The sequence below is a fragment of the Schistocerca nitens genome, chromosome 5, assembly GCF_023898315.1.
Source record: "Schistocerca nitens isolate TAMUIC-IGC-003100 chromosome 5, iqSchNite1.1, whole genome shotgun sequence".
Taxonomy (NCBI): Eukaryota; Metazoa; Arthropoda; class Insecta; order Orthoptera; family Acrididae; genus Schistocerca; species Schistocerca nitens.
In genome coordinates this window covers 675,952,160-675,978,968 of record NC_064618.1, presented here as the reverse complement: position 1 = coordinate 675,978,968, position 26,809 = coordinate 675,952,160, and the positions used below count along the sequence as shown (strand labels likewise).

The 26,809-nt window shown below is 43.0% G+C and overlaps 1 protein-coding gene across 1 annotated transcript in view; it reads right to left on the bottom strand.

The window, feature by feature from the left end:
• Positions 1-25,148, bottom strand: part of LOC126260650 (F-box/LRR-repeat protein 7-like) — a gene marked incomplete at its 5' end in the record, with an annotated part of 240,820 nt that extends 215,672 nt beyond the window's left edge. Inside the window, 2 exons of the mRNA XM_049957987.1 lie at positions 13,125-13,418; positions 24,921-25,148. Coding sequence (XP_049813944.1) covers positions 13,125-13,418; positions 24,921-25,148 — 522 coding nt within the window. The remainder of the gene's footprint in view (positions 1-13,124; positions 13,419-24,920) is intronic.
• Positions 25,149-26,809: the final 1,661 nt, after the last annotated feature.

The following is a 26,809-nucleotide window of genomic DNA, read 5'->3' as shown; positions in this document are numbered from 1 at the left end:
CTTATCCACCGCGCTCCCCTTCATTACCTAAAATGATGATCCCTTGATGCCTCAGGATGTGTGCTACCAACAGATCCCTCTCTTTAGTCACGTTCTGCCACAGAGTTTTTGTCTCCCCAGTTCTATTCAGTACTTCCTCATTAGTTGCATGATCTACCCATATAATCTTCAACATTCTTCCGTAGCGCCGCAATTCAAAAGCTCCTATTCTCTCCTTGTCTAAACTATTTGTCGTTCATGTTTCACTTCCATACATGGCCACACTCCATACAAATACTTTCAAAAAAGACTTCCTGATACTTAAATCTATACTCGATGTTAACAACTTTCTCTTCTTCAGAAACGCTTTTCTTGCCATTACCGGTCTACATATTATATCCTCTCTACTTCACATCATCAGTTATTTTGCTGTCCAGTCGGCTTCTATCAGTTTTTTCAATCCTCTGTAAAGAATTGGCAAGTATTTTGCAACGATGCCTTATTAAACTCATATTTTGGTAACTTTTTACTTGTCAGCCACTGCTTTCTTTGAAATCGGAATTGTTACATTCTTCTTGAAGTCTGAGGGTATTTCGTCTGTCTCATACATCTTACACTCCAGGTGCAAGAATTCTGTCATGGCTGACTGCCCCAAGGCTATCAGTAGTTCTGACTACAAGGGCAGTATCATATCTTACATCTCACCTTCGTCTACGTCCTCTTCCGTTTCTATAAAATTACCTTCAAGTTCATCTCCCTTGAACAGACCTCCTATATACTCTCTCCACCTTTCAGCTTTCCCTTCTTTGCTAAGTACTGGTTTGCCGTCTGAGATCTTTATATTCATTCAGGTATTTCTCTTTTCAGAAAAATTCTCTTTACTTTTCCTGTAGGCGGTATCTGTTTGCCCCTAATGAAATATGCTTCTAAATACTTACATTTGTCCTCTAGACACTCCTGCTTAACCATGTCGCGCTTTTTATCAATCTCATTTTTTAGATGTTTGTATTCTCTTTCGCCCTCTTCATTTGATCCATTTTTATATTTTCTCCTTTCATCAATTAAATTCAAAACTTATTGTTTTATACCAGGATTTCTACTAGGCCTTGTCTTTTTATCTATTTGATCCTCTGCTGCCTTCACTGTTTCACCTCTCAAAGCTACCTATTCGTCTTCTACTTTATTCCTTTCCCCGGTTCTAGTCAACCTTTGCCCAACGTTGCCTCTGAAACTCTCAACAACCTCCGGTTCTTTCAGCTTATCCAGGTCCCATTTCCTTAATTTCCTACTTTTTTGCAATTTTTTCTGTTTCAATCTCCAGTTTACAATCAATACATTGTTGACACAGTCCGCATCTGCCCCTGTAAATCTATTACAATTTGAAATCTGGTTCCGAAATCTCCGTCTTACCGTTATATAATCAATCTGAAACCTTACGGTGTCTCTAGGTCTCTTCCATTTATACGAACTACGTTCATGATTCTTTAACCTAGAGTTAACTATGATTAAACTAGTGTCTGTGCAAAATTATAGGAGGCGGCTTCCTCTTTCATTTCTTTCCCCTAATCCATATTCACCTACTAATTTTCCTTCTCTTAATTTTCCTACTATCGAATCCCAGTCCCTCATTGCAATTAAATTTTCATGTCTGAATAATTTCTTTCATCCCATCATTCATTTCTTCCATCTCTTTATCATTTGCGGAGGTAGTTGGCAAATAAACTTGTAATACTGTGGTAAGTGTCTATCTTGGCTAAGATAATGCGTTCAATATGCTGTTCATAGTAGCTTACCCACATTCCTATTTCCTTATTCATTATTACACTCACTCCTGCATTACCCCTGTGTAACTCTGTATTTATAACTCCGTAATCACCTGACCAAAGTCCTGTTCCTTCTGCCACCGAACTTTACTAATTCCCACTACATTTAACTTCAACCTGCTCATTTGCCTTTCTGAACTTTCTTACCCACATGCCCGATTAAGGTCTCTAATATTCCACGGTCCGACCTGTAGAACGCCAGTTCTAATTATCCTTATCACGACATCTTCATAAGTAGTTCCAACCCCCCACTCCCTCCCTAAATTCGAATGTTCAAATGGTTCAAATGGCTCTGAGCACTATGGGACTTAACTTCTATGGTCATCAGTCCCCTAGAACTTAGAACTACTTAAACCTAATTAACCTAAGGACAGCACACAACACCCAGTCATCACGAGGCAGAGAAAATCCCTGACCCCGCCGGGAATCGAACCCGGGAACCCGGGCGTGGGAAGCGAGAACGCTACCGCACGACCACGAGCTGCGGACAATTCGAATGTAGTAGTAGTAGTAGTAGTAGTAGTAGTAGTAGTATGGTATTCTGCCTTACGGCAGGTCTTGTCATGGGTTAAGCCTCTTCCACTTTTGTCTGTACATAGCCAGTCTTTTCATTTCTGAATATTAGCCTCATTTGATACTGTTCAGCATCTGATATCTTCTTTTTCCTCTTCCCTTTTTTCCCACCGCCATTCCTTCTATTCCTTCCTTCAATAAACAGTGCCTCCTGAAACAATGTCCAATCCAGTTTTGTTGTCGCTTTCTGATGACTTTCAGCATGTTTCTTTCTTCTTCAACTCTTCTTAATACTTCTTCATTCCTTACTCGGTCTCCCCATTTCACTTTTTACATTCTTCTCCGTATCCACATCTCTAGTGCCTCCAATCTTCTTTCATCTTCCTTCCTCAATTTCCAGGTCGCTGCACCATACAGTGCCTCGCTCGAGATGTGACATTTGGCAAGTCTTTTCCTCAGATCTTTGTTTAGTGGTCCACAAAGTAATTTCTGTATGCTCTTGAATCCTTCTTTTGCCGTTACAATTATTTTTCTGATTTCTGTTGAGCAATACTTATCATCCATTATTACACTACTCAAAACGAACCTCTCAACATACACCCGTGCTTTGTGGTTGCACCTATGATGTAGCTAACCGTATCGGCGAGACACGCAAGCCACCCCATCGCCAGTAAGCTCCATGATTCATGGGCTAACAGCCAACAGCTTCATCATTATCAAAGTGAAATCCTCGAATGTATTCTTTAAGTTTTGGAAACCGATGAGCCCAAACCCCTCTGACAAAACTTGGAATTTGTTTCTGGATATTTTCTGGGGTTATTGCACAACTGTAAGTCGATACCGATAAAACATAACATGTAATCTTAAGTGGTTTATTCATTCTCGAGACATACATGGGAGGAAGATATGTTTTCCTGACTCTAGTTGCAACGTAAGCTCCCGGAGTTTCAGGAATAAGCTTCGCCGTGGTGCAAAACTCTCTTGTGGCGTCTGCGTCTTGGATTAGTTTGTTGCAACCCTCCGCAACGCTCTCGCGCTTAATAAACCATTCCGTGACAACATCCACCGTTCGTCTCTGTCTATTCCTCAGAGTGGAACAATACTCAGGAATCTCTCGAACGGCTGTTTTCCTGGCAACTTCTTTTGTGCGTGAATTACTTTGCTTTGGGGTTATTGCGATTCATGGCAGTCTTTCATCAGTTTTTTGGACACTGAGGTAATTACACTTTAGGTATTTTACGTTTGTTAATATTTCAAATGGTTCAAATGGCTCTGAGCACTATGGGACTTAACATCTGAGGTCATCAGTCCCCTAGAACTTAGAACTACTTAAACCTAACTAACCTAAGGACATCACACACATCCATGCCCGAGGCAGGATTGGAACCTGCACCGTAGCGGTAGCGCGGTTCCAGACTGCAGCGCCTAGAACCGCACGGCCACACCGGCCGGCCTGTTATTATTTACAGAGTTTTATCGCCAACAGTGAAATCCAAAATAATAGAGCTCTTAGCCTTTCGAAACCCAATACGTTACTTTTTACGTCTAGAGTCAACTGCTGGTACTTGAAACTTATGTCTGACATATTAGTCTCGTTTCTTTTGTGTGAAGGTAGTATTTGTCACTTAATATTCATTATATTAAGTATGGTAATAAAGTGTGTTTTATTTAAAAAGCTTTAAGAGTTTTCACTTAAAAATTCGGAAACACTACATTTTATCACGCCGTCGTATATCTGACCTTCATTACAATATAATTACAATAAAACGATACTGGTGTTATGATACATCAGTTTTATTGTGGTTGAAGTATATTTTTCCTATAGCTGTGACCGAGTGGTTCTAGGCGCTTCAGTCCGGAACCACGCTGCTGTTACGGTCGCAGGTTCGAATCCTGCCTCGTGCATAGATGTGTGTGATGTCCTTAGGTTAGCTAGGTTTAAGTAGTTCTAAGTTTAGGGGACTGATGACCTCGGATGTTAAGTCCCATAGAGCTTAGAGCCATTTTAAGCATTTGAACCAGAACGACGTGGAATGGGCTTCACTCATCTTTAAGAAGTCAGCTAGGTAAATATTAAAGTAATTAAGTTATGCCATCAAGAGCCGTACATTATACCCAGTATTTGCTAGATGCGTAATATCGCCCACCGACTGTCTCGCCGAAGAATGAAATTACGACGTCGGGTGTAACCAATGAAAGAGCTGAAGATGATTCCAATAACACTTATTCCTCGAGCTTACCGAGTCGTGCTGTTGTGGTACTGACCAACGTTACCTTCATCAAGCTGACGCATTTTTCAGCAAATACGTGACCATGACGGAAAGCACTTGCAATAATGCCCGTTACGTCGGCCAATATCACAATATTATGAAGAGGACGCATGCGTATAGAAATGCTACTGGAGCTGACAACGACGGTCGTAATCTACATTCAAGCTGGTTGCAGTCATAAGTGAGGTTTCTCAGTGGAACGGTCCCATATTTTTACAAGGATTAAGGAAAGTATCACACGTGAGACCCTGGTGTCATTCGGGGAAACACAGGAAACACATTAACAAAACCAGATCAAAAACAGAACCATAATCTTGCCATACTATTTCTATTCTGTACAGAGTTCCTCTTACACATTCATGACTTTTATGTATATTTCATTTCGTTTTTTGTTAATTCTTTAGTTCTTTCGTTTGAAAATTTTGTACCCGGAATTCTGGAGACTATGTATTGACTAGTTCTATGGTAAAGTCATTAGCTCGCATGTTCGACGCAACCTGATAAATAAATAAAAAATTGTAAGTCATATTTTATCGCTACGCTATTTTCCACTCCGCAAAAAAGAAAAATCATTCTCATTTAAAAGGGAAAGCTTCAACAGAGAATGATATTTTTGTCGCGTGACATTTGTAGCAGTGGCTCATTGACGTCTTCACACAGCCAATTGGGAACGGAAATAAAAGAATATTAGGGGACTTTTCAGTACCGAATGAGTTCCCCATTTCTCAAATTCAACCACAGGTTTCTGAATAAAGGAATCGACTGAATACATCACATTCACAGAGCAACATCAAACTTTTTTGGTATCGGCCACGTTCCGTAATTGCAATGTAAATTTTGGGATAACTGGCGTATAAGATTGTCTGATTTAGTTTTGTGGGTCATATCTTAGTGGTAGAGAGTCGCCCTTTATAAAGTAACATTTACAGGCGTATTTTTGACATGAGTACTAGCATTTAAAAAACGTTCTTTTTTCCGGATCATCGCGGCAAAAACCTGGTAAAGATAAGACATCTACCAAAATGAAAATAACATAAGAACGGCCATAAAATTAGCGGAAAACGAAATTACCACAAGTGCCGACTATCAAACGGGCCTTAGAGAGGGAATGGGTTATATAAAAGTTTTATGGCACGCCGATGACTCCATTTTATTATCAGACCATAGATTTAATCCTGTGGTTTTTATTTCCGTCAAGCGGAATTGTATGCTTGAAATACGATTATCTCTGCCGTCAAGGCTAAAGGAACGGCACTATTACAGTCCCAAAAAATCCCGTAATTTGGTGGTTTATAATGCCATGACTGAGAAGAACCCAGAAGTAATCCTGGGATAATTGGACGTAGCCACGTGGCGCTAGATACGAATGTTCGAATAAGGGAAGCCAACGTAGTTCGCTTTTCAGTATGACAAAACCAAGTAGTGGGACTGTAAAAGGCATAGATTTATGTCACAGAAACAGCTGTCAGTTCGGATAAAAGAGAGACCGCAGCTATAGACGTGTGATGAGTTGCATTTCCGCGCTAGTGCTTGAACAGGTGGGCCGTATTCTTTTCTTGATCCTGTAATGGCCGTTACGAGACGAAAGCGAATTTTGTGATGGAATGCAATTCTTCGGCTTCACAAGTAATCACACTAGTTTTATTAGACTAGTAAGTAATAAGACGCTGGAAAAAACAGAAAGCGCTAGGACTCCAAGAGTCGTAATTGGCCACCCCCAAGTAAGAAACTATTGAAACTTTAGAATGTTTCCGGATAATATCTGAACATAAAATTTTCGTCAAAACGTCCAACACCGATTTCTATGAAAGAAATTTTATTGATAAATAATTACTAACATGAAACAACATGGCTCATTCATTTATTACACTTGTATTTTTGAGTACAATGATTAATTATTATGGATTACATTTCAAAATGGTAGACATATGGGATTCACCACGAAAAGTCGTAAACATTCTGCCACACGATGACCTCAGGGTTGAATTTAACTGCGGAATAAGGAAAATAAAAACTCTCAGCAGCTTTCGGTGGTTATTGTCTACAGCGAAAGTCCAATATCATTTTAATGTCTCCTGCATCGAAAAATACATTCTCACCATTCAAATACTGTACAAGTGAAGACGATAGCTTCGATCTTCTCACGATATCCGAACAGACTCCATCCCAGATTCTTTATGTGCAATGGAAGATGCAGGATCGGTGACCCCCGCCCCCCCCCCCCCAGCCCACACACACACACACACACACACACACACACACACACACACACACTGCTGAAAGAATTTCGTTGTTGCATCTAATACAAGAGTTAGTAAATGTTTTTCTAAGCACTCCACCTTGCGAGTAAGAGACGGCCTTTATAAAATATCGTATACAGGGGCATTAACTCTTTGTCTAAAATTTTGAACACTAACGCCAGAGGATGAGACTTTACATTCGACCGGGACGCACCTTTCATTGCAACCATTTTAGAATTTTATCCAATCCAAAAACTATTTTTATCTTTTTATTAGTATAGCATGAAATTTGCAACATGTCAGAATATAACTCCTATTGAAACTAAGGCATACTTTTAATGTGAATTTAAGATATATATATATATATATATATATATATATATATATATATATATATATATATGTATATTTTGTACTTATACTGTACACAATCGTAATTTTTGGTGTCTATTATGTACGTATTTAAATAAGGTGATTACAAACAGCCTGAAAGTCTTGTAAAGGTGCTGCTGCGGAGATTAAGCTGAGAAATAAAGATTAAGAAAAAATTCCATACGCTGCAACTTTTCCACATTATTTGGCACTGCAGTTAATCAGTCAGGTCGTCGTGCGCAAATTCAAGCACCTGCACGTGCTAAAATGCGGTAATGCACTGACGTCTGTGGGTCCGTGAGTAACCATTTGTTGAAATGCTCATTAACAGTTAAAATATTCCTTTTTTGAAAGTGATAGATTTAAGATAGGTGAGCAGCAGCTACGTATGTTCCTTAGAGGAAACCAAACGAAGAACACGTTTGGCGACACCACCTCTGGCAGCATGTTTGAAAATTTGCGCGAGTGACGAACTTACTGGCAAACATTAATGATAAATAACTAGGAAACGGTGCAAAGCATGGAATTTTTGTCTTAACAATTACTTCTGATGGCAAACTGCCCTACAACACGCTTACAAACTTTTCAGGCAGTTTCCGAAAACACTATACATCCAGTACAATATGCATTAAACCCTGCAGTTTCAGATCGAGACCAGCCTGGGTAGCCGCGCTCTCTAGTGCGGGGACTTCCGGGATTCAGGGAGCAGCGCCGGCCCGGATCGGATCCGCCCACCCAGCGTGTTAACGACGAGGTCTCGTGTGCTGACAAGCCTTTATGTGGTGGTTAGGTGGTTCTCTACATCCTACTAGGTGAATACCGATGTGCTACCCACGTCCCAACTCACTTACTGTTCGCCAACACCTTCTCATACTCTCAATGGGGTAACACTAAATGCAAACAGATGGGATGCACAAATACCTGTCCCGGGAGGAGAGGGGCAGGTGTGGCTACTGTTTACCGTTAACATTGCCAAATCTAGATTAACATGCCGACCCTGTGAAGCAGAAAAAGAAGAAGAAGCGTGGTAGTTTCAGCTTCACTCGCAAATAGCCTGTATGGGAAAGCCTAATCCGGTAGCGGACTAAAATGAAGTTCACATCAACAGCTGGACCGTTGTTTCCTTAACTGATTATACAGTTGCGGGATACAAGCACTCTCCGAAAACTAAGGAACTAATAAGTACAGGAAGACCTGCGGAGGATCGAAGATAGGTGCACGGAATGTCAGTTGACACAGATCGTAAGCAAATGTAACGTATTGTGCACAAATAGGTAAGAATTTCACTATTGTAAGGATTTGACTATTGTTAGTAAACCACTGAAATCTCCAACAACCGTGAGATATTTAGGAATAACTGTCTTGAGCGACTTAAACTAGCATGACCACATAAACTAACTGTGGGAAAAGACGGTAACAGCCTGAAATTCACTGGAACAATATTGAGTAATTGTGCACTGCCAATCATGTTACTGTGACCACCTGTAAAAAGCCTGAATAACCACCTTTTGAGACACAGAGCGCTGCGAGAGCTGTAGGCAAAGAGTAAATGAGGTTCTGCAAGGTTGTTGTTTGTTGTCGTCTTCAGTCCTGAGACTGGTTTGAAGCAGCTCTCCATGTTATTCTATCCTGTGCAAGCTTCTTCATCTCCCAGTACTTACTGCAACCTACATCCTTCTGAATCTGTTTAGTGTATTCATCTCTTGGTCTCCCTCTACGATTTTTACCCTCCACGCTGCCCTCCAGTACTAAATTTGTGATCCCTTGATGCCTCAGAACATGTCCTACAAACCGGTCCCTTCTTCTAGTCAAGTTGTGCCACAAACTTCTCTTCTCCCCAATCCTATTCAATACCTCCTCATTAGTTATGTGATCTACCCATCTAATCTTCAGCATTCTTCTGTAGCACCACATTTCAAAAGCTTCTCTTCTCTTCTTGTCCAAACTATTTATCGTCCATGTTTCACTTCCATACATGGCTACACTCCATACAAATACTTTCAGAAACGACTTCCTGACACTTAAATCTATACTGGATGTTAACAAATTTCTCTTCTTCAGAAACGCTTTCCTTGCCATTGCCAGTCTACATTTTATGTCCTCTCTACTTCGACCATCATCAGTTATTTTGCTCCCCAAATAGCAAAACTCCTTTACTACTTTAAGCGTCTCATTTCCTAATCTAATCCCCTCAGCATCACCCGATTTAATTTGACTACATTCCATTATCCCCGTTTCGCTTTTGTTGATGTTCATCTTATATCCTCCTTTCAAGACTCTGTCCATTCCGTTCAACTGTTCTTCCAAGTCCTTTGCTGTCTCTGACAGAATTACAATGTCATCGGCGAACCTCAACGTTTTTATTTCTTCTCCATGGACTTTAATACCTACTCCGAATTTTTATTTTGTTTCCTTTACTGCTTGCTCAATATACAGATTGAATAACATCGGGGACAGGCTACAACCCTGTCTCACTCCCTTCCCAACCGATGCTTCCCTTTCGTGCCCCTCGACTCTTATAACTGCCATCTGGTTTCTGTACAAATTGTAAATAGCCTTTCACTCCCTGTATTGCCACCTTTAGAATTTGAAAGAGAGTATTCCAGTCAACAATGTCAAAAGCTTTCTCTAAGTCTACAAATGCTAGAAATGTAGGTTTGCCTTTCCTTAATCTATTTTCTAAGATAAGTCGTAGGGTCAGTATTGCCTCACGTGTTCCAACATTTCTGCGGAATCCAAACTGATCTTCCCCGAGGTCGGCTTCTACCAGTTTTTCCATTCGTCTGTAAATAATTCGCGTTAGTATTTTGCAGCTGTGACTTATTAAACTGATAGGTAAAGGTAATGATTTGGAGCTATGGTGACTCCAATACCCTGTCCAGTTGCTTTAGACTTATCGGTTGAGGACCCATGGAGCGAACACCCACTTGAGTTGGTCCCACAAATTCTCGATTCGGTTTCAATTCCGGCAACCTGGTGGCCAGACGAGTACTGTAAAACCACCCTGGTACTCTTCGAACCAGCCACGTACGCTGCGAACTGTGTGACAGGTTGCATTGTGCTGCTGGTACATGCAATCGTTCCGAGCGAAAGCAAACTGCGTACTGGAACGGACATGGTCCCCAAGGACAGATACATACTTGTGTTGATCCAGTGTGCCTTCCAGAATCATAACTCTCCCTTCTCCAGGCTAGATCTTTGCTACAATTGTTGCAGGGTGTTTGCTTTCAGAAGTTTCACGCCATACAAGCCTACGGTCATCTGTCTGATGGAGGATAAAACACAGATAAAGCCACCTGTCTCCACCTAGTGGACGTCCGACTGCGGTGTTTGCGTGCAAATTCCAGCATTCGTTGCCGATGAGCAGCAGTCAGCATGAGTGCATGACCTAGGAGCCTGCTGCGGAACCAATGTTGGTACCCCTTGGTACATATTGGCGGTCAGTTGCTTAGCAGTTGCACATCTATTCGCCCGCACACATTTCAGCAGGAGTCGTTCATCCTTGTCATCTATGGACCGTGGTTCATCACAGATGCTTCAGTGCCGGTTTTGGATAGCATCATTTAGCCTTCCACGGTGTTCTTTAACAACGATGGCACGCGAAAAGTTTAAAAACATAGCCGTTTCAGAAATGCGTCCACCCTTGGCATGAGAGCCAATGATCGTGCCGTTTTGGAAGTCAGACAGATAGCGCTTTTCCCCATTACGACAATGACTGCACTGTTTCTCCGCATCCCACCAACACGCTTTATATACTCTCCCCTGCCAGTGCTGCCTCCTGTCGACTATGGGTGGTCACAGCACGTTGACGTTGAACGTTGGCAGTAATAGCATTAATGTGACTCGACGGTATATTTCATCCATGAGAGGTAGCTTGCAAAACTCTTGTTCGAGCGATTTTGAGAACTGCTCACAAGCCTTATTACGTAGAAAAGATCTAACAAACACAGGCCCGATTCGTCACTGGATTGCTAAGTAGGCGCGAGAGTGTTACGGGGATACTCAACAAAATCAAGTCGCAGACGTTACACGAGTGGCTTTATGCATCATAGGGTGATTTTACAGTTCAAACTCAGAGAGCGTTACTTCCTGCCACATACGTCTTGCGAAACGACCACGACGTAGAAATTATTACGAGCTATTTTCAAATGTAGAGGGATGGGTGAAGCCGGCCGGAGTGGCCGAGTGGTTCTAGGCGCTACAGTCTGGAACCGCGCGACCGCTACGGTCGCAGGTTCGAATCCTGCCTCGGGCATGGATGTGTGTGATGTCCTTAGGTTAGTTAGGTTTAAGTAGTTCTAAGTTCTAGGGGACTGATGACCTCAGAAGTTAAGTCCCATAGTGCTCAGAGCCAATTGAACCAATTGGATGGGTGAAATGGTGGTGACAATGGATGTAATCCACGTACCGTAAGGTAGTTTGCGGACTATAGGTGCAGACGTAGGTCGATTGACAGTTGATATTTGTGGACTTAAATTGACGAACAAAGAACGGGTTTACTTCACTACAGCCGTCGAGGATGTAGCTTTAAATACACTACGTGATCAAAAGTATCCGGCCACCCCCAGAAACATACGTTTCTCATATTAGGTGCAATGTGCTGCCGCCTACTGCCAGGTACTCCATATCAGCGAACTCAGTAGCCATTAGACGTGAGAGAGCAGAATGGGGTGCTCCACGGAACACACGGACTTCGAACGTAGTCAGGTGATTGGGTGTCACTTATGTCATACTTTGTACGCGAGATTTCCACATTCCTAAACATCCCTAGGTCCACTGTGTCCGATGTGATGGTGAAGTGGAAACGTGAAGGGACACGAACAGCACAAAAGCGTACAGTCGACCTCGTCTGTTGACTGACAGATACCGCCGACAGTTGAAGAGGGTCGTAATGTGTAATAGGCAAACACCTATTCAGACCATCACACAGGAATTCCAAACTGCATCAGGATCCACTGCAAGTACAGTGAGAGGTAGGCGGAAGATGAGAAAACTTGGAGTTCAAGGTCGAGCAGCTGCTCATAAGCCACACATCACGCCGGTAAATGCCAAACGACGCCTCGCTTGGTGTAAGGAGCGTAAACATTGGACGATTTAACAGTGGAAAAACGTTGTGTGGAACGACGAATCACGGTACACAATGTGACGATCCGATGGCAGGGTGTGGGTATGGCGAATGCCCGGTAAACGTCATCTGGCAGCGAGTGTAGTGCAAACAGTAAAACTCGGAGGCGGTTGTGTTGTGGTGTGGTCGTGTTTTTCATGGAAGGGGCTTGCACCCCTTGTTGTTTCGCGTCGCACTATTACAGCACAGGCCTACACTGACGTTTTAAGCACCTTCTTGCTCCCAACTGCTGATGAGCAATTCGGGATTTCAACACGATCGAGCACCTATTCATAATGCACGGTCTGCGGTGAAGTGGTTACACGACAATAACATCCCTGCAATGGACTGGCCTGCACAGAGTTCTGGCCTGCACAGAGTTCTGAACTGAATCCTATAGAACACCTTAAGGATGGTTTGGAACGCAGACTTCGTGCCAGACCTCACCGACCGACATCGATACCTCGATACCTCCCCTCAGTGCAGCATTCTTTGAAGAATGGTCTGTCATCCCCCAAGAAATCTTCCAGCATCTGATTGAATGTATGCTTGCGAGAGTGGAAGCTGTCATCGAGGTTAAGGGTAGGCCAACACCATATTGAATTCCAGCAGTACCGATCGAGGGCGCCACGAACTTACAAGTCACTTTCAGCCAGATGTCCGGATACTTTTGATCACATAGAGTACGTTAAGCACATTCCTTTCAAACATATGCTAAGAGCTCTGATAATATAATCATCATATCGATGTGATTCCCCTCCTTCCACCTTTGATCACAGAACTGTAGTGATTAGCTCGCTGCATAAGCCAGCTAGTCACTCACCTTGCTGGCAGGCTCGACCCAGGGCCCCGGCGTGGAGGGTCCCGGGCTGGGGGAGACGAGGGTGTGGTAGCCCTGATCTAGAGACGGCGACGCGCGGCCCAGCTTGTGGTGGTAGGCCTGGTGGTAGCAGGGCGGCGGCGGCGACGGCGACGGCGACCTGCGGTTCAGCAGGTGGTAACTCTGCTCCAGCTGGTGGTGGTAGCCCTGGCGGTGGTCCAGCGCCGGCGACGACCTCCCGAGCTTGTGGTGGTACGCTTGGTGCTCCAACGACGGCGACGCGCGGAGCTGGTACGCCTGTAAGGAAACCAAGTGCGTGAATCTAGTACAGCCCACTGACTGTCAGTTGATCACTGCGATCACCGAGCGCAAGTTAATGGGATCCATAAATAACGAGTGCCTTGCAGGTAGCTGGAGTCGAGAAGCTGTGAATTGTCAGTTGGCGTTTGTAAACGAGAATGTAAATAACAAGATCTGTTAGTGAAATATTACAACAGTAACGTTCTTGGCAAATAAATGAGGAGAGGAAGGTTCACATTCAAAAGGGCGTAAGACAGGGATGCCGTCTTTCTTCCCTGCAGTTCACCGTATACATCAGCAAAGAAATGATGGAAATAAAGTCGTCGTCGGTGAAAGTAAGAAAAAAAATTCAGAACTTCTTGAATGGAATCACAGTCTAATGACCACAAATACGGACTGAAAGTTAAAGAAAGACAGAAGTAATGAAGAGTAGCAGTCATGACATTAGCAATGAACTGAACGTCAGAATTACAAATCACAAGGCAGTTGAACTGAAGGAGTTCTGCAAAAATCACGCATTCAGGACGATGCGTGGATGTAGGAATAAATGAGCACAGTGAGACATGAGATCACTCGCTAAAACAAGTTATCAGCATCAACGAAGAGGAAGAAATTTCTGAGGAGGTGCGTCTTAACACAGCACTGTACTGAAGTGGATCACGGAGCGAGGGAAACCGGAAAGGAGGAGAATCTGAGCGTCTGAGTATGGTGCTACAGTAAAATGCTGAAAATTAAGTCGACCCGTAAGAAATGAAGAGGTTCTTAGCAGAATAGGCGAGGAAAAAGCATGTAGAAAACACTGTCTAGAGAAATGGACTTGATGATTTTACTACACCAGGTAGTAACTTGCGTGGTACTAAAGGAGCAAAAATTACAGGGCAAAATAGAAGTTTGAATACCTACAAGTAATAATCAAGGAGGTGTACGTAAGTGCTACTCTGAGATAAAGAAGTTGGCACAGTCGAGAAAGCCAAATTAAACTAGTCAGAAAGCTGATGCAAAACAAAACTGATGCACAAGAAAACGGAATAAATGTCCTACATACGTGGGATGCTTTTCGGATATTTGTGTATGTGACAAGTGCACAGTTTGACTGCCGATTTTGAAACCTCTACCACTGACATAAATTTATTCTTAGTGATATAACAGTACAACATGAATTTAGAATGCTTGCAATTTAAAATGTCCTGCACTTGAAAAAGGCATCAAGTACGTTGTTGCCATTTTCCTTCGTGAACATTTCAAGTCTTTTACGGAAGCTAGGCATTTCATCTTGCTGGACTGCCTTAGAATTCGATTAACTTCCTGTCGGATTTGATGTTTCAGTTCCTGGATAGTGCGTGGTGGATCTCACAGTAAGATCCGACATTCAAATAACCCCAAAGATAGAAATGACATTCTGAAGGGTCACGGGATCAGGAAATGTCCCCGTTCTTGTAGGTGAAATGACCAAAAATGAGGAAAGATGCTCTGCAGCACATTTATGGAATGCTGTGAGGTATGACACGTCGCCCCGTCTTGCTGGAAGAATGTGTTTGCAGTTACAGGAATATCAGCAAGCTGTCGCTCTAGGAAATAGTTCAACATGTCAACTTAACGTTCTATATTCACAGTAACACCATTGCGCGATAGTCTTAAAAAAAGGTCCTATGATTCCAAACGATGATACTCCGCTCGTGTTTCTGACTGTGAAATGGGATTTCATGAAGCATTTCAGAATTTTCACGTGACCAGTATGTAAAGTTTTGCTTGTTAACTAAGCTTGACACAGAAATTGGCGTCGTTGCTCATGATCAGACTGTCGCAAAAGCCTGGGTTGTCTTTCATGAGTTCCTACAATTTCCGGTAAAAGCGTAGTCTCTTTAGGAGGTCGTCCGCACTTAGTTTTTACATTATCTGAATTTGTATGGGTGGTATTGCAGTTCGCAATGTTGCCCTTACACTGCGGTACGGTATGTCAAGCTGCAACGCACGCTTGCGGGAAAAACACCTGGGACTTCGGTTGAAGGCTTCTTCCACTCTCGCAATATTTGTTTTTTGGAGAGAGTCCGCCTTGAGCAAAACACAGTTCCTTATCTTTCTTTTTATGCCCCATAGATGTTTCCCTGAAGTTACAGCGTCACCAGTGGGTTTTATGTTATCTTCTTGTTACATGCTCTGGATTTTCTCGATTTTATGTAATTCAATGTAATTGTTTTGTTTCAAAGTTTGTCATTTTTGCCGGTTACCCTGTTATCTTCCTGTGAAGACCTGCAATAAGTAACTTTTCGTGTCACTGTTTACAAACAGAAACAAGATGGCGGACAGCTTGTTCCGAGTAGCTCTGTTGTTTGTAAACAATGACACGAAAAGTTACTTAGTGCAGGCCTTCACAGGAAGATAATAGGGAACCAGCAAAACTGACAAACTTTGAAACAAATCAACTAAGATGAATTACATAAAATCCAGGAAATACACAGTATATGGCAACAAGAAGATAGCATAAAACCCACTGAGGATGCTGTAGCTTCAGTGAGACACGTCTGGGGAATAAAAAGAAAAATAGGAAATTGTGTTTTGCTCAAGCTGGACCCTATTCAGAAACAAATCTAATTGCAAGCAAACACGGACAGGAGAGATTCAACCTCAAGATGATTCTTGAAACACGAGCTTTACACTTACACCCCTTTTTCACGCCGTATCACCGTTTCGTCATAGTTCTGTACTCATATTTTGATATCATGTGCCGACAGGACTGCGGCATGACATGCGAGGTTGTAATAAGCACGAAACAGACGATACGCGGCCGAGTAGCTGTCGTTGTTTTTTTGTAAAACGACGACTTGACGGCAACAGCGCGATGTTCACCTGTCCCAACTGCATGTCAACTGAACACTGATACCAGGGTCAATAGGTTGCCGAGATGGCACCACTCAAGTTTTCTGACGTTTCCTAACGTAAGGTGCTGTTTTCAGGGTTGCCAAATCGCCCGTTTCATGTATAAGATTCTGGCAGTTAATAATTTGTTGTTGGAAACTGTTGCGCTGTCAAAATATTATTCTGTTTCGGCAAACGTGATCTGATCCGTAGTAGCGTTGCTAATGGAACTCTATAAGATGGAATTTATGAAGCGGTTTTGCTTTGATATTAATTTTGATTACATGGTTATTGCTCGCCTGTTTGTTCTGCCCGTACCTGAGCCTAGGTTAAGGAACGAACTTACGTTCTGTAACGACTCGCATAACTTTACAGCTGATGCCTGCCGTTCCAGAGTTCGCGATCCAGTCAACCTACCTTACTGACATATTGCAGGGACGCTCCCAGAAAAAGTCTCTCTGCTTGAAATGGTTACCTTACGTCAAAAGGTTATAATGAATTTTGACCAGGGTAGGGGACTGTTAAGACAACAAGCATTAACATACAAAATTATGTTGACAATTTATTGAGAATACGCAGTGGCGTATAAACGTGTTGTTTTGTCTTGTGATATCCATTTACTGACTTGTTTGTGTCTGCCACCATACCACAAAGAGTCCTCACGGAAAGCCGAAAGCTTCGAAAACGACCTCCCTGCGTACTCAACATGAAGTTATGGCAACCATGGAAACTTCATCTTTACTGAGAACGGAGTTTAATCTTACTCGTAGAACCAGTTGGACTGTGTAAAGTTACTTTCTCTGTTACGCAACTCTTGGAATAAAGTCATCGGAACACTGCCCCCTACAACTGGATGTTTTCCTGCACACCTTGACAGCATAAGCAGAATATTGTTCATTCGCTGAGAGCGCTATACCGCTACCATCGGGTCATAAAAGGTAAAAGCACCGATATGAAGAAACGAAACGTCACAAGACGAAGCGCATAGCGGGTTGATCGTGTTTTGTCACTCATTTAGTGGCGCTAAGAGTGTATGCACAAAATGCTATTTGGCGCGTGGGATGCAGACTGCTTATAGCATCTTCCTCTGCAGTCAGAGGACTGGATGAAATTTTACAATATGGATCAAAGAGCGTACTGACAGCACTGAAGCTACAAAATCCACCTCTGATAATTACCTGTTAACATGCACACTTAATCTCGATAGCATAAGTAACAATTAATAGGTCCTCTAGTAAGTTAAAGACAGGGTCACGAACGCCCTTGAAGAGATCGACATTTACAACGTTTGCAATAACTAACCTGGAAATTTCCGCTACGAACAAGAACAGTTTAACAGGTACGCGGTTCCCTCCACGTTTACAAACGTCCTTAAATTGGCCACCGTCAGGTTAAATAAATAATTTTCCATGACATTAGTTTTGCTCTTTTTTTAACCTGCCGTTTCGTCTGTTTCCTTACGTTATTCTTTGTGGTGACGTGAAATTTATTCCGACATTACTGTTTGTTAACCACTTACTCAATACGCACAAACGAAACGGTTATTGCATTGTAGCTGACTCCAGTTTGAACCACGAAGAACTTTGCTCGATTGTGTACAACATCAAGAGCTCTCTTTGGGGATGCTGAGCCGTGCGCGGCTCGTGGTCATGTCGTTTATTGCTCGTCATCTTGTTTCTGTGGTTCTGTCGCCTTGTTTTTCTTTTAATGCGATTTACTGGCGTCACTAGGTTGCTGGTTTGCTTGCTCGTGAGTGACAGCAGCAGCGCTTATCGATAGGTGCACTGTCGTACCATCTCTGGATCGACCGCTAGTATTTCCGGGTCGTCGTCTGTCGAGAGTTGAGTCCGGACGCAGCGGCAGTGAAGTCGGGGACGGAGCGCCTGTGAGGTGCGAACAGCTGGCGACGCACATGAACTGACCGACGGAAGGAGATTGGAGCGGGACGACCGTTGGTTGGTCGTTCGGGTGGTCGTCTCATCGGCGACGTGTATTTGGTCTTTTGACCGTTTCTGGGCCTCGTCAATTGATCATCTTGCCGGACGTGGGTCGGTTCCTTTCTTGTGCGGAGACGTCGTGGCCAATGGGCAAGAGTTACCTCTGCACGGTTGGGTCCGAGCCAGTGTACCCGGGTCGCTGTGTCTCCGAATTCCGAACGAACATCGATCTGAGTGGGGTTGCCGACACAGGTAACTTCAGTGGGAACGGCCTGGGTTGGTCGTTCTGTCGGTCGTCTCATCGGACGACGTGTATTTGGTCGCCGACCACTAGTGGAAACTTTCTGTGTGTCGAATTGATTCGTCCTTGTTGTTCCTCAGTGATTGCTTTTCCGATTGTTCAAGTTCTTGGGTAAGTGTATTTACATGGAACCGGGTGCAGCTTCTGTGATTTCCACGGAGCAGATCAATGCTGTCTGCTTACTGGAGTACTGAGTCGGTCGGTTGAAATAGAGCAGCGAGTGTGTCGGGTGGAAGGGAACTGATTAGGTTGTTGGTCGGTTCTTCAGCCGTCCCTAGGTCGTGTTGCCACCCGATTGTTTAGTGTTGAGCTTGGCTGCCTGTCTCACCTAAACTGTTGTTAGAGTTTCCTCCCCAGGCCGACCCTTGGAACCCTTCTGAGCACCACTGTTTGTTGTTTGTGATTGTAATTTTTTTTTGGTCGCAGGTAGTGTGCCAGGCCTTCAGCCGTGTATTAATATTGTCTGTTTTATGTTCAGTATATGGCCTTTAGCCGAACTTCATGACAACTTTAAGGTTAGGCCTTCAGCCGTGTTTCATTTAAAATTCTTGTTTCTCTGTATTTAGGCCTTCAGCAGCGTTTGTTTCAGAATCTGTGGCTTTAATATGTAAATCCTTGTCTGTAAGGTTTCTCTTTAATTATCTCAATTTTTTGAAACGGCCTTCAGCCGTGTTCTGTAAATGTTTATCTTAAGGTTGTATTTAATTATTCTTGAGCAATTGGTTGGGCCTTCAGCCGACAAGATACTTCAAGTTTTCTGAAGGGGCTCCGGAACGCCCTATACTTGCAATGTTAAAATAACGCTTATAAATTACATCTTTCCTCACAAAGTATTTGAGGTAGGAAGTTGAACTTTTTACAGATTATTTATTGGAATATGGGCTACAACTTAACACAGGGATTTTACAAAATTTTAGTTCAGTTATTAAAGATGATTTTTTTCAATTGTAATGAAAATTCACAACATTTTTTTGCAATTTTTTATTTATATATTCAAAAATATACAGTTTTTTGGAAAAAGGCTGTGTTAAATTATGCAGAAGGCACTGTGTAACATTTACTGAAAGTTTGAAACAAATATGTTTGGAAGATCCTTAGAAAACATGTAATTAGTATGAGAAAATAAAAGTTTTGGGAATCGAGCGACAAAGATTGGATTAACTTTTTAGTGCATTCCAGGTCCATAGGATGGATTATCTTCATCCTCTGCAAACTCCTCCTCCAGCTTCCTCTTGTTCCTCCTCCTGTTTACTCTTGCTTGTATTTCTAGACTCTTTACAGCCCTGTCTGCAGCCCGAAGGCGTTCCTTGTCTAAAGCAAGCATCGCTCGTACCATGTTAGAACCTATCTTCATTCCCATATTTCTAAATACCTTGCACCTTACAATGCTGCCATCATTGAAAGTCGCAACAGCATCATACACACCAAAGTGAAGTGTTTCTATTCCAACAAATACAGTCTTGGGGATTCTCGACCATATAACACTATTTACACTTTCATTGGGGTTTTGAGTTTTTCCGTGAATACACTTTTTCAACAGTTCAGGTGCTGCTAAGTCTCTGAAAATAGGTTTTATCACCTCCATTATTGCATGAGGCAGACTATGCTTATGAGTGTACACTTCACCAGTTAGCAATCCTTTGTTATATTTACACCAACTGTCTTCTTCTTTGGGACACAAGCTATGTTGGGGATTTTCATCGTCTTTATTGTTTACAGTAATAACACATACCTTTGGCTTTCCAACATTTCTCCTTTTCTTAAAAGCCTTCAGAGGATTTCTAATAACTTTACTTTTACTCATTATTATACTTCAACAAAACAGAGACTCAAGAAACAGAATTAATTACGAATATTTTCGAGATAACGACAGAGTAAATAAACATGAAACAATCGACAATCACACCAGCGATATATATTGAACCATCACAGGTTAGCCACAACACATACTTTATCCCACATCACTAAAATGTACCTGATGAACACGGACGTTAATAATAACACCATTTGACAGCAGTTTAACAGCGCCACAGTGGGTCACGCCCATGTAGAACACATTTAAAAAAAATTTAAATATAGTTGTAGTCTTCGGAATTGAATAAATTATATATATTAAAAGGTAATAGTCTGCAGATTCAGAAAACGCAAAAAAGTAAAAATTGAACTTTTCATGATTTTGAGCCTTTCCGGAGCCCCTTAAGATGTTTTTCTGTCGTACTGTGTAAAAGCTTATTTTTAAAGCCTCTCCTTTATTATGTAAAGAAAAAAATTTTTATTGGGCCTTCAGTCGAAGAATTAACTTGAATTTTCCTTAATTTGACCTTTAGCCAGAATTTGTAAATGCTTGGCTTTTAAAGAATTTCCTTAGCTGATCTGAAATATTATTTCGGCCTTTAGCCGAGAAGATACTGTAATTTGCTTAAGTAAGGCCTTCAGCCGTACTCTAAATCCTGGTGTTTTAAAAGCAATCATTCAAATTTATTCTGGAGAAGTTACTTGGGCCCTCAGCCGTGAATTGATCTTTGTTGTTTTAAGGAGAAAACTGTGCATTGGTTTGAGCAATAAAGTTGTGTGTGTACTTGTATAACTAACAGTAATTGACCTTGGCCCCTTTCCACAAACTAATCCGCTCTGTCCTGCGAAACCAGATTTCAGATGCCTTCATTTAGTAATACTAGACAACTTAAATAACATGGATGAGTGTCCGAAGCAACTGACGCTAGCTATATTTACAGAATACATGAATTATTACTTCTTCTACAACCTGAACACATGGCACAAAAAGGAAATAGTCATCGGTTCGTCTTTGGAATAACGTCATCTGATTATTCATCATTGGCTGGGACCACAGTAATTGTGGCGATGCTACAAATTGTTAAGCAAATTTTATTTTTTATTTTTGACTTATGAAAATATACTTGTCCACCTACACTCTTATAAAACATTTGAAAGTGTTATTTTGTGTTACGTTAACTTAAAATCATGAGTGTACGCCAAATTCTAAGCGTTCCAACAATCATGTCTGCCTACTTAAGGACTCGTAAAGCCTAGCTGCAGACATAGAATTCCCTATCTGCTGAGACCACCTAACCAAAAACGCGGCCGTCACTCACTTCCAACGCCATAAAGTGGAACCATCCAAAGCACAACCTCAAGCCCTCTGTTGCTTTTGCTGTCTCTAGTAAATGATCGCCATACAAACAAATATAGAAAACCACCCATTTGTTCCCACTGCAAACCCAACAAGTCCACAAAGATTACCTTAATCTGAAAAATTCTCCATCTTGTACCTCCTGGACTCTCGTAACTGCGAGGCCAAATCTCTCGAAATAATTCTGAACTCTCTGTCAGAATCCGCGAAGTTGATACCACTATTCACCGCTCACACACCCTCCAGCCCATTATTACAGCTGAAGATACAGTCTCACTTGTTAGGTCAGCACTCCAGAACGTGTATCTGCTGCGCCTCTCTCTAGGGATCCCACATTCTCTCCAAGACCAAACAGTCCCTTTCCTCTCATGATTTCTATTGCCTACTCATCTTTGACCTCGAACTAATAACTAAAATTACCCTTCCTTAAAACGATAAGCTGCCCTACTCATTCCATTCCACACAAAGGCTGCAACCCACTTTTTCGTTGCCAGATTGACATCCCATCAATCTCCTTACAAGTACACCCCATCGATCAATTCCTTCCCAAATAGACATCCCATATGCTTTTCCCTATAACATCCTCTACAATACATCGAATAGCACAATCACTACCCACAATCACCAGGAGTCCCGATCATGTCATTCTCATAATAAAGAGAATGCACTTTTCATCGTTCTCATTGTGACGTAATAATTTTCAACTTCTTAAATTAATTTACTTAAATTTATAAATTTCATGTAACCCAATAGCCGCTTTCAATCCAGCCCCGATGTGGGGAATGCAAAGAACTGTTAAACAGAAAAAGATCTAGCTAAAGTTTTGTGTCTCATGAAGTTTTCCCGGAGGATCGAATATTGCGTTATTTTCAGAACATGAATTAAAAATATCCTGGATGCAAGTATTAAAGAAGAGATGAAATAGCTGCAGTTACTTGACTGGTATGTGCTTGGCACGTAATGGTGACGGTAGACATATTTTAATGCAGCCTCAGGTCAAAAGCCATTCCATGGTACCACTTTTAATTATTCGTCGTTTAGCAACGTATTTGTAATATCTTTGAATGTCTACTTATTTTTCTTTATAAGGCACTTGAAAACAACTCGAAACCTACAAAGACACCGAATTTTTGTGATTATGAGACAGTAAGAAAGTGAGTTAAAAAAACTTCTGTACATCCAAACAGTGGCATAGCTGGGGTAACAGGCGGCCAGAACAAACTCCAACTTTGTCCCTCTCCCCATTCCCTGCCGAAGTCACTCTATTTTTCTGACCCTCAGCGCTGCTTTTAGATTCTATTTAGCATATCAGCAAAATGTTTACCATGCAATTCAAGACATTGAACAACACACAGTGCAAAGTCGCATTACTTAGAGCAATAACGCATTTCCTTTTTCGTTGTTACATGGATCGTCAATGCAAAGCCATAACAAAGAAAATAATATTCGCAAAGTGTACTTTTTACACTTTCGTTGCGTTAGCTTACTTGATATAATGGCTCCGTCTGCATACAAGGGAGGGATAGGCCTTATGGAATGAAATCCAGCGTGTTACAGAAGTTACATTTAATTGTGAAAAGGGTAAATAACTTGTATAAATGTTTCATGCAGCACTGAATGCATATATCTTCAAGTTTTATTCCCGCCTAACACTGTTGGTTGCCGAGGTTCCCGCTAGGTAGCATGTGCGAATGAGTTATTCCTACAGTCATCACGTAGTCGTACAATGGTGCAGAGAGTCCAGCATGTTGTATGTGGTTTCATGAAACCAAATCCGCTACTACAGTTCAGGACTAAGCTACCAAACCAAAGCAATTATTAATCAGTACCGTCGTTCCATCAAAACTGCGTAGGAATTTACCTACTTGGACTGGACGTGGTGGAACAATATCCTGACCACCATAATCACCCGAATTAACCCCAGTGGTCTTCTGTGTATGAGGTTCCGTTAAAGAGAGAGTGTTTGTCGTCCGCTTCTGGGAAACATAGACGACAACGGATAATACAGGCGTTTGTCACCATATATCAAGACTTGCTTTATAGAATTTGGCACGAAATTGATTACAGATGAGATATTTGTTATGTTAAAAATGGTAGCCACATTGAACGCTTGTAAATAAGGCTTTTAGATATACAACATTCAGTGCTATGGAACACATTTCTGGAAGTTGTTTACCCTTTGCACAATTAAAAGTTATTTCCGTGTAACAAATATGCAAACGCCCTGTATTGCTCGGCGTAACCCATCCGAGTTTCCTGGTAATTTCTTTACAAACTGCCATCGTATGTTTTCGAGACTTGCGGTCTTTTGTGACCTTCTACTTCATATACTTATTCTCTTTTGAAAATTATTCTACTCCATCTTCGCGTGGTAGTACAGCAACCTTCGATCGCTGCCATCTAGATAACAGTCGTAGGTTGCAGAATGTTCTTTATTAATTCAAGAGTATATCGCCTAGATAGGGCATCATCAGGCTATCTGAAAAATATAACAGGACGACGACATTACAATAAATCCGGCTTTGTGTTGTCCTGGACTACTATAAACGCAAAATAAAGCTTCAAGAACCGACCGAATAAAATTTTTCATTTTTTAACGTGAGTTAAAATTGGTTCAAATGACTCTAAGCACTATGGGAGTTAATATCTGAGGACATCAGTTCCCTAGACTTAGAACTACTTAAACCTAACCAGCCTAAGGACATCACAAACATCCATGCTCGATGCAGGATTCGAATCTGCGACCGCAGCAGCAGCGCGGTTCCGGGCTGAAGAGCCTAGAACCGCTCGGCCACAGCGGCCGGCGTTTGACGTGAATACATTACATTTCTCTAAGCAATTTTATTCGGTAAGTTTTGAAGCTTATTTCTCTTTTATTGTAGTCCAGACTAGGACCCCGCTGGATGTATAGTAATTTCGTCATCCCGTTATATTTTTCAGATAGCCTGATGATGCACTATGCAGGTGAAACGCGCCGTTCTTCAGTTTATTAAGAGCATTGTGCCACCTACGACTGTTTTTTAAATATTATTCTTATTCTTCCCCTGCTGCATCGCCCTTCCGCTTCCCCTCTTCTTCAGCCCTTCCTCACATTTTTCTCCTGTCGCAAAACTGCTGGTCGCTGGGGCCGCGCGTCCCGGCTGCCATATCCTAGTCACGTGGCAAACGTGAATGAACCCACAGTGTCTCCAAGGATGTCGCTTTTTTCTGATAATGTCAAGAGACTGGTGAGAAGTGAGCAGCTGGGGACTGACCTGGGAGTCGGCGGCGGAGGCGTGTCCGAGCTTGTGGTAGGCCTGGTGCTCGACGGCGTGGTACGGCTGGTGGTAGCCGGGGTGCGGCTGCTGCTGCGGCTGCTCCAGCTGGTAGCGGTACGGCTCGAAGGCGGGCGACGGCGACGGCGACGGCGTGGGCGACGCGCGGCCCAACTTGGCCAGCGGGCACACCATGGGCGACAGCCGCCCCAGCCGCCCTCCGCCGCCCGCCGCCGGCGGCACCGGCACCGGCGGCTGCAGGCCGGCCCCCACGGCGCCCCGCGACGCCAGCAGCGCCGCCCCCGCGCTGGCCACGGCCCCGGGGCCCGTCGGCTCGCGGCCCACGTGCGACATCTCGCCGGGTCACCACCTGCAGGACAGCACCAGTCGTCAGGGACGTGTCGAGCAGAAAGAGGCGAAAGTGGCGTGTAACACGCGGTGGTAAGTCAGAACATCATGAGCACAGCCCGCCGCGACACTGGATGCCGCCTGGTGGCATGCGATGCGATAACATAAATATGTAAGAGGACCAGACACCGACTGGAGACCACCCTAGCGAAGATGTGAGCTGCAAATGGGGGAATCCATTGAGGTAAGCGTCTTTGACAAAGGACATATTATTACTACGCAGAGCCTGTGATCTAGTATCTCGGAAACGGCGGAGCTGGTTGAATGTTCACGTGCTACTGTCGTGAGCATTTACGGAAAGAGGTAGGAGGACAGTGAAACTACCACTAGGTGCGAAATGTTTCGACGTCCACAACTCTTCACAGGCATTGGCGTTCGAAGGCTTGTCTCCTCTGTAAAGTAGGACAGACCGTGATCTGTGGTATTTTCGCCGAAAGAGGGCAATGCTGGTGCACGTCAAGTATTTCGGAGCACACCATTTGTCGCACATTGTCGAACATGGAACTTCGCACCTGACCTCCCGTAAGTATTCACATGTTGACCCAACAACATCGTCAATTACGATTTAGTGGGCAAGGGACCGTCGGAATTCGACAGTCGATCAGTGGAAATTTGTCGGCTCTTCGGGTGAATCACATTTTTGGTACACTAGGTCACTGGTCGCCTCCACAAACGCTGCCATCGAGTTGAAAGACGCCCCGAAATGTGCAGTACGTCAAAGACGCAGGCTGGTGAGAGCAGTGTTATGCTGTGGGAGACATTCTCCTTCACTTGCATGGGACTCGAGATAGTAATCGAAGATACGCTGATAGTTGCTTGGTTATCTTACCCGACGGCGATGACCTGGCTGGCTCTGAGCACTATGGGACTAAACATCTATGGTCATCAGTCCCCTAGAACTTAGAACTACTTAAACCTAACTAACCTAAGGACATCACACAACACCCAGCCATCACGAGGCAGAGAAAATCCCTGACCCCGCCGGGAATCGAACCCGGGAACCCGAGCGTGGGAAGCGAGAACGCTACCGCACGGCCACGAGATGCGGGCGGCGATGACCTGTTTCAGCAGTATAATTGTCAGTGTCTCGAAGATAAAACGGTGCTATAGTGGTTTGAGGAACATCATAGTGAACTCTCGTTGATTTCTCGGCGACCAGTTTCGCCCGATGTAAATCCGTTGGAACCCATCTGGGTCGCTATGGGGAGCCATCACGGCGTACGCAGATAAGTGGACAGATGTGTACGCGAATTACATGACCAATGCACAGACTTCTAATGCCACATGCCTCTACAAACTTACCAACTAACTGACGGATCCCTGATCCGCAGAATAAGTGAAGTATTTCGTTCCAGAAGCGATTCATTAGTGTACACTTCATGCGTCTGAGGTATAGTGAACACTGATACAAAAGGAATTAAAAAGCGAAGTATGATGACAGGAAGAACAGAACCTCTGGTCAGATCAGTACAGCGTTTCCA